The 13,106-nt window shown below is 50.9% G+C and overlaps 1 protein-coding gene across 1 annotated transcript in view; it reads right to left on the minus strand.

Moving 5' to 3' along the window:
* Nucleotides 1-13,106, minus strand: part of LOC119971723 (glycogen [starch] synthase, muscle-like) — a 162,728-nt gene that overhangs the window by 41,286 nt on the left and 108,336 nt on the right. Inside the window, 1 exon segment of the mRNA XM_038807667.1 lies at nucleotides 12,677-12,803. Within this exon segment, the coding sequence (XP_038663595.1) occupies nucleotides 12,677-12,803 (127 nt within the window).

Genomic DNA, 13,106 nt, shown 5'->3' on the forward strand with positions numbered 1-13,106 from the left:
AACATGAGTGTCCTCGACTCCAACCTACGGGCAGGCGGTTGCACAGTGGTAGTGTCATTGGACTAGTAATCCAGAGGTCCAGGGTATTGCTCGGAGGACCTGGATTTGAATCCCACCATGGCAAATAGTAAATTAGAAGTCTAATTGTGACCATGAAATCATTGTCGATAAGATTCACCTGGTTCACCAATGCCCCTTAAGGAAGGAAATCTGCCATCCTTACCTGGTCTATCCAAATATGATTCCAGATCCGTAATAACATTGGTTGACTCTTAATTGCCCTCTGAATGGTCAGTTCAAGGGCTCAGCCAGTGACATTCACATCCTGTGAGTGAATACCACCATCTCAGCACAAGGTAGAAAAGGCCATTTGACAGCTAAAGAACAACAAATCCTTGGGCAGATCGAACTCCCAAAGCACTGACACATGGCAGAGAAGCACTATTGGTGTGAATATATGACCTTATTTCCTTTATGTGGAAGGAGGAGAACATGCCAGGAGATCTTGACACCATAATCATGACCATCTTCAAGTTACTGCTGTTGGCCACAGGAAAGGTCAACACAAGAACCCTCCTTAATCACCTCTCCCTGTGGCTGAAGAGCTCCCCCAGAGTTGCAATGTGGATTCCGCCCACTAAGGGCCACAACAGACATGGGGCTAGATTCTCCGCCGTCGGGATGCTCCGTTTTGCTGCAATGCTCCATCTCACCCTCAGCAAGCTCCCCGCTGGAGTGGAGACAAACTATGGAACAAACGGGAATCTGTTCAACCTCTGCCACTTTCAAGGCAGATCCAAGGTCAGCCCGTCCTCTTGTCACTGAACTACAGTATACAGCCAATGCTTGTGTCTGCACACATATAAACTGTGCTCTGAGCCATCGTCAACACCTTAGCTGAGGTGTGCGAGAGCCTTACACTAAACATTCATAAGAGAAAGGTCTTCTACCAATCTGGCCCCACCATACATCATACAGATCCCCATCCCCCACCAGTTTATTAAAATCCACGGCGAGGTCTTGGACAATGTGGACCACTTTCCTTACCTTGGAAGACTACTGTCGACAAAGGCAGACATTGACGACAAGGTTCAGTGTGCCAGTGTTGCTTGTAGTTGGTTGCCTGAGGAAGACCAGGACCTCAGATCCAGCACTAGGCTCATGGCCTCCAGAGCAGTAGTGATATTCGCCCTCCTATATGGCTCAGAGACGTGGACTATGTACAACAGGCAGCTCAAAACCCTGGTGAAGTACCACCAGTGCTGACTCCACAAGATACTGCAAAGTCATTGGCAGGAGGGCAGAGGAAATGCTTCATGGACACCCTCGAAGCCTCCTTGAAATTATGCAACATTCCCACCAACACCTGGGAATCACTGGCCCAAAACCGTCCGCAGTAGAGGAAAAGCCCCCCGGGAAGGGGCTGCACACCTCAAGTTTCATCGCCAAGAGCAATATGAAGGCAAGCATCGACACTGAAAGGAGTGCACGGCAACCTGGGCACCCCAACCATCATCTGTCCCACCCGTGGCAGAGACTGTAGGCCACGCATTTGATTCTTCATTCACCTGGGAACTCATAATTTGCGTGGGAGCAAGTCATCCTCAGCTCCGATGGACTGCCTAAGAAGGCGGTAGAAGTGAGGCAATATGGACATTGGGTAATCTCAGTTAGTTTTCTCTATCCAATTGAATATCCTTCTAACATTCATTTTCTTGAAATAAAGTCACGTTGGCAAAGTACTTGAGTCTTTTGTTGGCCAGTTGCCCATCTGTTTGCTGCTTCTTCCCAGTTCTCCCCATGAATTGAAGCTCCAGTCCTATAGTTGGGCTCTTCCACCATTGGTTTCAGTGCTACCAAATTTCCCTGGTCACCTGCCCATGCCTAATTGTTGCCACTTCTAACTATTTCCCTGCCAGTGTCATGTTCCTGATTTAGCCAATTCCCAATGCTGTCTACTCCTCTTCTTGTACACTTGTCACCTTTTCACCTGTTGGCTGACTCTTCCTACTGCTTTTCAGAGTTGCAAGGCTACTCATTCGTGCTGAAGAATTCAAGTCCTGGCTGATTGCTTCTTCCTATCCAGTGCCTTCCTCTACACACTCATGCCGCAATGCTGCCAACTTTGCCCATCTGCCTAAGTCCTGTTGCTAACAAAATCACATTCTCAGCAACTGCACGCTTGATAATTGTATATTATCATAATTTTCTCAGCAGACCGAGTAAACAATTAAGAAAAATATGGTCCTTAGTTCGCCTGGCATTGCAACAGAAGATTGATTCAGAAAAGGGACTGATATCATAATGATATCTTCCTGTACCATAACACACAGCTGACGCAATTCATTTCTGTCAGAGGCACCACTTTTTTCTTCTTCACAATGCAAGCTTGATGGGCCAATTATGAGCAGAGCACTCAAACAAATAACGCTCGGAAATGTGCTTATTGAGTTTTTGGGGGGAATAATAATTGGAAATCTACAAAAGGAGCCTGTAATGACTGATCTCTTCATTCAGGTTTTTCTTTCACACTGATCCACCTCAAATAATCCCTGCCATAATTTTTTGATTTACTGGTCTGCACAGAAATATCACCACTAAATTGAGGGAGAGGAAAGCTGTGACCGTTTAATAAAAAAAATCTTTTTGAAACTGATTGGATTATGTGATGTGTTTCAATGGTACTGGTGGTAATAATAACATAATAATTACCATCATTTCCCATTAGTCTCCTGAATAATGGAGATTGTATACAGTGGACTGAGGGTTTTGATTATGCTACACAAACCATATATGTAGTGAATCTAATTGTGTCGAGGAAGGATCTACGTAGAGACAAAAGATGCAACATGAGGAGCACCTTGGAGAGGTAACCAACAAAGCTTTCTTGAAGAAAAAGCTTTTTGTCTGATGGTGGTTTTTCTTGCCCTCATAGAACATACAGTGCAGAAGGAGACCATTTGGCCCATCGAGTCTGCAACGACCCACTTAAGCCCTCACTTCCACCCTATCGCCGTAACCCAATAACCCCTCGTAACCTTTTTGGATACTAAGGGCAATTTATCATGGCCAATCCACCTAATCTGCATATCTTTGGACTGTGGGAGGAAACCTGAGCACCCAGAGGAGACACGGGGAGAACGTGCAAACTCCGCACAGAGTGACCCAGCAGGGAATCAAACCTGGGACCCTGGTGCCGTGAAGCCACAGTGCTGACTACTATGCTACCGTGCTACCCTTTTTTCCCTATTGCAACCTGACTTGCCTCTAACTCAAATTTTTGCAGGATTTTCAAACTGTGGACCCCTATCCTTGTTTTAGTTTTTTCTCTCTCAAATTTTCCTGTACCACTGAAGCTTGGGTGTGATGATATGGGTAGGTGAATTGACAACATATGAATAAGAGGCAATAAGAATAGGAAATGCTGGAAAGACTCAGCAGGTCAGACAGCATGTGTAGACAAAGAATCAGAACTAATGTTTCAGGTCAATGATCGTCCACCAGAACTGAGAAAAGTTAGAAATATAACAAATTTGAAGCAAACGAAAAGGGAGAGGGAAGAAGAACAAAAGAGAAGGTATAAAAGTGTGGAAGATGGGAGAGATTAAAATGGTGCACAGTCATAGGGTGTGGTATGGAGACAATTATAAAAGATGTGTTTAGAGGTCATGTGAATGGCAGAATAATGAGCTGCTGCCTTCCAAAAGCAGAAACTAGAGAAAAATGTGACCAAGACCAAAACTTACAAGGAAAAATAAATAAAATAGGAATAGAGATTATGATCTGGAATTGGAGAACTGTTATTTTCAGTTGGTCAAAATGTTGTTCTTATTGATAGACATGATGTTCTCTTTGCATGGCGATGATCCCCTGCATATTGATCTATCACCGAACAGTCACTGTAATGCTACCTTAAGTTTTAATCTGTCTGGACAGAACACCAAGTTCTTTCGGTAATTAAGAAGTTATTGCTTGAATTGTTTGGACTTCTTGTTGCTGAACTTTAAAGTATTTCATTTGTAGCAAAGGCAATTATGCTGTTTTCTGTGCATCTATCCACTGCGAACACAGTTACGAATGCCCTGAGATATGAAATTTGCTGTGTATGATCAGGACCCTGAGGTTTGTTGGTTGTTGAGATGTTATACTGAGGATGCACATACCGCTCCCAATGACTGGCTAAGTGTAAGTATTTTTAAAAGCCTGGAGACCTGAAGAGAGAGATAAATAACTCCAAATAAAAATGAAAATTTGTCTTGCAAACATTGGACTCAGCGATCCCAAAAAGTTTCTAAGTGTGGTCTCTGGCAGGTAGCGAGGTGCGATTCCCACTGGGTGATTCACCTCAATCCAGATTGCAATCAACCCATACAGGAATTGTTTTGGAGGTTGGGGTGAATGAACTGCGCCCTGAATGAGGGGTGTGCGGGACCTGAAGATGCCGGCAGGTCTGGCTCCTCAGGGAACGGTGGAACATTTTTAAAGAGTGCCCCATCTCAGACTAATGCTCAGGCTGCAGCTCCACCCCCCCCCCCTCCCCCTCCCGGGTTAGCATCAGACATTCCCCCCCTTCCCCACAATTGCTGGCATCAGAAGGAATACAGCCAGAGGTTTGGCATGGTTCTGACTGGATTCAGATCTTTTCATTCAAGCAATGTGGAAGGATCTCTTTGTCTCAAAGTAGGGCATCCAGACAACTCTGTGAAGCAGGTATTCCCGAGCGCCAAATGTATTTGAACAGTGGTTTGAGAGCAGTGTTTTCTTCTGTTATTTGAGTGGGATTACTGTATTCACTGTATTGATTAGCATTGTTTAAAAGATAATTGTAAGCTATTTTCTGGTGTGATGTTAAAGATATTTTAATACCGACTTCCGGTGGCGGCGATGACGTAGGAAGCCACACATTTGGGAGCTCCCGTTTTAAAAGGACTTTTCGGCTCTTTTTAGAGCCCAAAACGTAAATTTTTCGACGTCTCCCGGTGGGAGAAGGTGTGCTGATCGACTTTCCCCGCAGTCCATGACTCGAACTCAGAGTGGAAAGGGGGAAAAAACGGCAGCAGCTCCCCAGAAAAAATGGGGGAAGGAATCCAAGATGGCGGCCGGCGGAGCTCCAGAGGAGTGGAAGCAGTGGGCCCTGGAGCAACAAGCTGCTCTCCTGCGCTGCTTTACAGACTTCAAGGCTGAGGTACTGAGCTCTCTGCAGGAAACGAACAGAAGGCTGTCGGAGATTCAGACGACCCAGGGTGCTGCCATCAAGGAGTTGCAGACGCAGGCCACTGAACGAGGGGAGGAGGCCGTGGTCCTCGTGAGTAAGGTGGAGGGGCACGAGGCACTCCACAAGAAATGGCAGGAACGCTTCGAGGAACTTGATCACCGCATGAGGCGGAAAAACCTGCGGATCTTGGGCCTTGCGGAGGGGCTGGAGGGGTCGGACCTGACAACCTACGTGGCTACAATGCTGAACTCGCTAGTGGGGGCCGGGTCTTTCCATCTGCCCTTGGAGCTGGAGGGAGCACACAGAGTACTGGCCAGGAGGCCTAAGGAGAATGAACCCCCGCGTGCGGTGCTGGTGAGGTTCCACCGGTTCAGTGATCGGGAGTGTGTGCTGCGCTGGGCCAAGAAGGTGAAGAGCAGCAATTGGGAGAATGGGGTAGTACGGATCTACCAGGATTGGAGTGCGGAGGTGGCTAAGCGGCGGTCCGGATTTAATCGGACGAAAGAGGTGCTTTACAGGAAAAAGATAAAGTTCGGAATGTTGCAGCCCGCGCACCTGTGGGTAACTTATTCGGACCGGCATTACTATTTCGATTCCCCGGAGGAGGCGTGGGCCTTCGTGCGGACGGAGAAACTGGACTTGAACTAGGGGTTGGGGGTTGCAGGGTCGGTTGTAATGCTTTATTGCTGGTTTCTGCTGTTGCTGTGTTCTTCTTTTCTTTGTATTTTTGTACTTTTGCAATTTTGATATGGTTATTTATGGGGGTGTTGTTCTGTTATGTTTTTTTTTGCTGTGGGGCATTGTTTGAGTTTTGTATCTTGCGGGGAGGGTTGGGGGGGTTTGTTGTATTCTATGTCGGGTTGGGGGTATGGAGAGGGGCTGGTATTTGGGAGCTGCGTCAGAAGGGTGTGGTGGGGCAGTGTGAAAGCGCGGGCTTTCCTCTGGTTTCCCGCGCTGCGGGACTGGGGGACGGAGACGGTGACGGGGGGGGAGGCGGAGCCTTAACTGGTTCTTCCCCGCGCTGGAGCGGTGCCTGGAGTAGGGATAGATTGGGGGATGATCCCACTTTGGGAGGGGTCGGGTTATTGGCGGGAGTTTCCAGGGTCAGCAGAAGTTAGCTGACCCACGGAAGTACAATGGAGGACGGTTCGCAGCTGGGAGGGTTCCTAGCCTGGGGGGGAAGGGAGGGGGTGAAAGGGGAATACCGGGTTGCTGCTGGTAGGGTCAGGAAGGAGCTGGTGGAGGCTGGGGGGACAGAGGTGAGGTGTTGTCGCTGTGGGGACTGGGTCTGGCAGGGGGTGCTGGCCTGGGGCGGGCAGTCGACGGGCTATGGCTAGTCGACGGGGGGGGGGGCGGGACACCCTCTGATCCGGTTGGTCATCTGGAATGCGAGAGGGTTGAATGGGCCGGTGAAGCGGTCGAGGGTACTTGCTCATCTGAAGGGGCTAAAGGCAGATGTGGCAATGCTTCAGGAGACCCACCTGAAGGTGGCGGACCAGGTCCGCCTGAGGAAGGGATGGGTGGGGCAGGTTTTCCACTCTGGGTTGGATGTGAAGAACCGGGGAGTGGCGATTCTGGTGGGGAAAAATGTGTTGTTTGAGGCATCGGAGGTGGTGGCGGATAAGGGGGGTAGGTATGTTATGTTTAGGGGCAGGCTACAAGGAGAGAAGGTGGCACTTGCTAGTGTGTATGCCCCAAATTGGGACGATGCGGGCTTTATGAGGCGTATGTTGGGACGGGTCCCGGATCTGGAGGCGGGAGGTCTGATCATGGGGGGGGACTTCAATACGGTGTTGGATCCTTCACTGGATCGGTCCAGCTCTAGGACGGGTAGGAGGCCGGCGGCGGCCAAGGTACTGAGAGGGTTTATGGACCAGATGGGTGGGGTGGATCCATGGAGGTTTGTGAGGCCGAGGGCACGTGAGTACACTTTCTTCACCCACGTACATAGGGTCTACTGTCGGATAGACTTCTTCGTGGTGAGTAGGGAACTGATTCCGAGAGTGGAGGAGGCCGAGTATTCGGCCATTGCAATTTCCGACCACACTCCGCATTGGATAGAGTTGGAGATGGGGGAGGTGCGGGACCAGCGCCCGTTGTGGCGGTTGGATGTGGGGTTGTTGGCGGAGGAGGAGGTGTGTAGGAGGGTCCGGGCAAGTATTGAGGGGTACCTCGAGGTGAATGATACAGGGGAGGTTCAGGTGGCGACGGTCTGGAAGCCCTGAAGGCAGTGATTCGTGGGGAGCTGATATCCATCCGGGCACACAGGGAGAGGAGCGAGAGGAGTGAGAGGGATAGACTGGTGGGAAAGATGCTGGAGGTAGACAAGAGGTATGCAGAGGCACCAGAGGAGGGACTGTTGGGGGAGAGGCGCAGCCTGCAGGCTAAATTTGATTTGCTGACCACTAGAAAGGCGGAGGCACAGTGGAGGAAGGCACAAGGGGCAGAGTACGAAGATGGTGAAAAGGCGAGTAGGATGCTGGCTCATCAGCTCCGCAAGCGGGATGCGGCTAAGGAAATTGCTGGAGTGAGAGACAAGAGTGGGAATGTGGTGTGGAAGGGGGTAGAGGTGAATGAGGTCTTCAAGGACTTTTACGGGGAACTGTACCGGTCGGAGCCAACGGGGGGGGAGGAGAGGAATGGAGAGGTTCCTCGACGGGCTTTCTTTCCCGAAGGTGCAGGAGGAGAAGGTGGAGGGGTTGGGTGCGCCGATTGAGCTGGAGGAGCTAGTTAAGGTGATCGGGCAGATGTAGTCAGGGAAGGCACCGGGGCCGGATGGGTTCCCGGGGGAATTTTATAAAAAGTTTGGGGACCTAGTGGGCCCCTTGCTGGTGCGGACACTCAATGAAGCATGGGAGGGGGGGACTTTGCCCCCGACGATGTCGCGGGCGCTGATCACGTTAATTTTAAAGAGGGACAAGGACCCGCAGCAGTGTGGTTCATACAGGCCCATATCTCTCCTCAACGTGGATGCTAAGGTGCTGGCAAAAATCCTGGCCACCAGGATAGAGGACTGTGTGCCAGGGGTTGTGCACGAGGACCAGACAGGTTTTGTGAAGGGAAGGCAGCTGAACACGAATGTGCGGAGATTGTTGAATGTCATCATGATGCCGGCGATTGAGGGGGAGGCAGAGATAGTGGTGGCGCTGGATGCGGAGAAGGCCTTCGATAGAGTGGAGTGGGGGTACCTATGGGAGGTGTTGGGGAGGTTTGGATTTGGTGAAGGGTTCATTAGATGGGTAAGGCTGCTATATGAGGCCCCGATGTCGTGCGTGGCCACGAATGGGAGGAGGTCGGAGTACTTCCAGCTTTTCCGAGGGACCAGGCAGGGTTGCCCCCTGTCCCCCTTGTTGTTTGCACTGGCAATCGAGCCGCTGGCGATGGCGTTGAGGGATTCAGAGAGGTGGAGAGGCTTGGTGCGAGGTGGGGAGGAACATAGGGTGTCGTTGTATGCCGATGACCTGTTACTGTATGTGGCGGACCCGGTGGGAGGGATGCCGGGGGTGATGGAGCTGCTAGCTGAGTTTGGGACCTTTTCAGGCTATAAATTAAATTTAGGCAAAAGTGAGGTGTTTGTGGTGCACCCTGGAGAACAGGAGGAAGGAATTGGTAGGCTCCCGCTTAGGCGGGCAGGGGAGAGCTTTAGGTACCTAGGGGTGCAGGTGGCCAGGGACTGGGGGACTCTTCACAAACATAATTTCACCAGACTTGTAGATCAGATGGAGGAGGAGTTCAAGAGGTGGGACATGCTGCCATTATCGTTGGCGGGGAGGGTACAGTCCGTCAAAATGACGGTGCTTCCGAGGTTCTTGTTCCTCTTTCAGTGCCTGCCCATCTTTATCCCCAGGGCCTTCTTTAGGAGAGTGACTAGCAGTATTTTGAGCTTTGTGTGGGCACATGGGACTCCGAGAGTGAGGAGGGTGTTCCTGGAGCGAGGGAGGGATAGAGGCGGGCTGGCGCTGCCCAACCTTCTGGGGTACTATTGGACGGCCAATGTGTCAATGGTGCGTAAATGGGTGATGGAGGGGGGAGGGGCGGCGTGGAAAAGAATGGAGATGGCGTCATGTAAAGGTATGAGCCTGGGTGCCATGGTAACGGCGCCGTTGCCGCTCTCCCCTAAGAGGTTTACCACGAGCCCGGTGGTGGCGGCGACCCTAAGAACCTGGGGACAGTGGAGACGGCATCGGGGGGAAACAGGGGGCTCGATGGAGGCTCCACTGGGTGGCAATCATCGGTTCATCCCGGGGAACAAGGATGGGGGATTTAGGGGGTGGCAAGGTGCGGGCATCAGTAAATTGAGGGACCCTGTTTATTGGCGGGAGGTTTGCGGGCCTGGGGGAACTGGAAGATAAATTTGGGCTTCCCCAAGGGAACATGTTCAGATACTTGCAGGTAAAGGCGTTTGCTAGGCGACAGGTAGAGGGATTCCCTCTGCTGCCCTCGCGGGGGACGATGGACAGAGTGCTTTCGGGGGTGTGGGTCAGAGAGGGGAAGGTGTCTGACATCTATAAGGTAATGCAGGAGGTGGAGGAGATGTCAGTGGAGGAGCTGAAGGCTAAATGGGAGGAGGAACTCGGGGAGCAGATAGAGGACGGGACTTGGGTGGATGCCTTGGAGAGAGTCAACTCTTCCTCCTCATGTGCGAGGCTAAGTCTCATCCAATTTAAGGTGCTGCACCGGGCCCACATGTCCGGGACTAGGATGAGTAGGTTCTTTGGGGGTGAGGACAGGTGCACCAGATGTTCGGGGAGTCCAGCGAACCACGCCCATATGTTCTGGGCATGCCCAGCACTGGAAGAATTCTGGAAGGGGGTGGCGGGGACGGTGTCGAGGGTGGTTGGATCCAGGGTCAAACCAGGATGGGGACTCGCGATTTTTGGAGTTGCGGTAGAGCCGGGAGTGCAGGAGGCGAAAGAGGCCGGTGTCCTGGCCTTTGCGTCCCTAGTAGCCCGACGAAGGATTGTGCTACAGTGGAATGATGCGAGGCCCCCAAGTGTGGAGACCTGGATCAGTGACATGGCGGGATTTATAAAATTGGAAAGGGTCAAATTTGCCCTGAGAGGATCAATACAAGGGTTCTATAAACGATGGCAGCCTTTTCTGGACTTCCTGGCTCAAAGATAGGTATCTTGGTCAATAGCAGCAGCAACCCGGGGGGGGGGGGGTGTTCCTTATTGTAGTTTCTTTTCTGTAACTTTATATTGTGTCAATTTGCGCTGTTGTTATAATGCTGTGTTGTTCATGGAGGTGGGGCGAATATTTATGATTGCTAATATTATTGTTATTTTTGGTATTTTACTATGGTGCGTTATTGTTGTATAAATTCAAAATTTTTCAATAAAAATTATTTTAAAAAAAAGATATTTTAATACCGTGTTAGTAATAAAGTTTGTTTTAAAATACCATGGCCGAATTCTCGGACCCCGCGCAGGGTCGGGGAATCGCCCGGGGCCGGCGTAAATCCTGCCCCGGCCGGAATTCTCCACCACCCGGGAATCGGCGGGAGCGGGAATCACGCCCCGCCGGTCGGCGGACCCCCTGCGCCGATCGGCGTGCCCCCCGGTGCGATTCTCCGGCCGGCGATGGGCCGAAGTCCCACCGCTGACAGGCCAATCCCGCCAACGTGGTTTAAACCACCTCTGTGCCGGCGGGATTGGCGGCGCAAGTGGGCCCCCGGGATCCTGGAGGGGGGGGGTGCGGGGCGATCGGACCCTGGGGGGGTGACCCCACGGTGGCCTGGCCCGCGATCGGGGCCCACCGATCGGCCGGTGGGCCAGTGCCGTGGGGGCACTCTTTTTCTTCTGCCGCCGCCACGGCCTCCACCATGGCGGAGGAGGAAGAGATCCCCCCAACCGCGCATGCACCGGTGGCGACGCATGCGCAGACTCATGCCCATTGGTGAATGCCTTTCGGACAGCCCCGACGCCGGCCGGCGTAGCGCCAAAGGCCGTTGACGCCAGTCGGTGGAGCGGGAGCCATTCCAGCGCGAGCCTAGCCCCTAAAGGTGCGGAGAATTCCGCACCTTTGGGGAGGCCCGACGTCGGAGTGATTGGCGCCACCCCGCTACGCCGCGACCTCGCCGCCCCGCCAGGTAGGGGAGAATTTTGCCCCATATTCCTATTTCTTCATGAAATCTCTCCAGGATCGAGGTATCCTTCTGTCACAGCATTACAAAATTAAAATTAAATATTGGGGTTTCTGTCCGGTATCCTAGCCACTGTTGGGGTCTGGTCCCAGATTGTAATACAATGCCATGTCTGTGATCACCAGGGGCTACTATGGTCTCCGAGCCCCCTGGCATGGTCATCTCACCTGGTGTCCGTTTGTGGGGACCAGTCGTGATTTGGGCTGGCTTCATACTGCGCTGGCAGGTGGGAGAATCGCAGGAGCCAGGAGAGTACAGCTAAAATAGCTCCTGCGTTTTTAAATGAGGATTTAAATATGTTAATCTGGTTCACATCCAGTGAGGGCTTGAAACAGATCACGTCAGCTGCAGCAGGCCAGGAGCATTGGAAACAGTTTTGGTGCTGGGTGCAAATCCCATTTCGCGCCTCTCCCGATAAAGTGGGATTTGCACTGGGCGCAACGCGGTTGGAGAATTGCCCCCATTGTTTTTCTTTTCGAATGATTGAAATATCTTTAAGAAAAATTGATGATGTTTATGTTTACCTTCACCTCGACGAGCACTTTTCATTTCATACTTACTGTTTTGGCTCAAGCAATTCAGATATAGCCTAAGTCGATGTAGACTCTGTTCTGCCCCAGACACAGAACACTTCCTGCACCATATTTTCCCATTTCCCACATCAGACATTTTGTGGAATCCTCTGAGCAATTTTAGTTCCAAATTTGCATGACAAACCCCAGTCCTAAATGCACTGCACACATCACATGCCAATTATTTTTTTGTTTATAAATTTAGTCCAATTCTTTTTTCCAATTAAGGGGCAATTTAACATGTCCAACCCACCTACCCTGCACATCTTTTTGGGTTGTGGGGGTGAGATCCACCCAGAGAGTGCAGAGAATGTGCAAACTCCACACAGCCAATGACCCAGGGCCGGGATCGAACCCAGGTCCTCAGCGCTGTGAGGCAGCAGTGCTAACCCCTGCGCCACCATTCTGCCCTCACATGCCAATTATAACCATAATTCACTCTTACTTCGGCTTTTACAATGCTGATAGTTAATGGGAGCCTATCACTGTGTCAGCAGTGACTCGGCCAACACCAGGAAAATGACGATGAAAATGGCAGGCTCTTAAAGATCTAATTAACTCATCAATATTCTTGATGGATGGAATCTGTTACCACTACTGCATGTGATTCCAGTTCAACACTGTGCAACTAGCTCTTTAAAGCCCCAAGGGTAGGCAACAAATAAATACTGCTTACCCGCTATCACTCACTACCTATGAATATATTATTCTTAAAATTATGAACAAATACTGGCTGCAACTCACCGGGAGTGTATCCCCAGGGCTCGTAATAGGAAGGAAATACACCCAAATGGCAGCCGCGCACAAACTCTTCGTAATCCAAAGGGAGCAATGGGCTTGTGGATGACAGAAACTCTGGATGAAAGATGACCTGGAGGATGAACAAAAACCATTTAGAAAGTAGCAGAGGCAAGGATTCCACCATAAGCCTCCCTTCATGTTTCAGTGGGAAATTGTATCTTAAGTGGAGCAGGCCAAAGAGTTCCAAGATTTGTTGTGTCTTAGCTGATCTCGTCCAGCGCTGCAGTGGGGAAACTGCAATTAATGTCAAAGACTCTGGGTCAATGGGAAATTAGCAGGGTTGCTAATAAATAAATGCTTTTGGAAGTGCCAGCTGCACAACAGCAAAAGACAGAAACTGGTTCAACTGTGATGATTGCACAGTCTAATTTCT

Source organism: Scyliorhinus canicula, chromosome 9, assembly GCF_902713615.1.
Source record: "Scyliorhinus canicula chromosome 9, sScyCan1.1, whole genome shotgun sequence".
Lineage (NCBI taxonomy): Eukaryota > Metazoa > Chordata > Chondrichthyes > Carcharhiniformes > Scyliorhinidae > Scyliorhinus > Scyliorhinus canicula.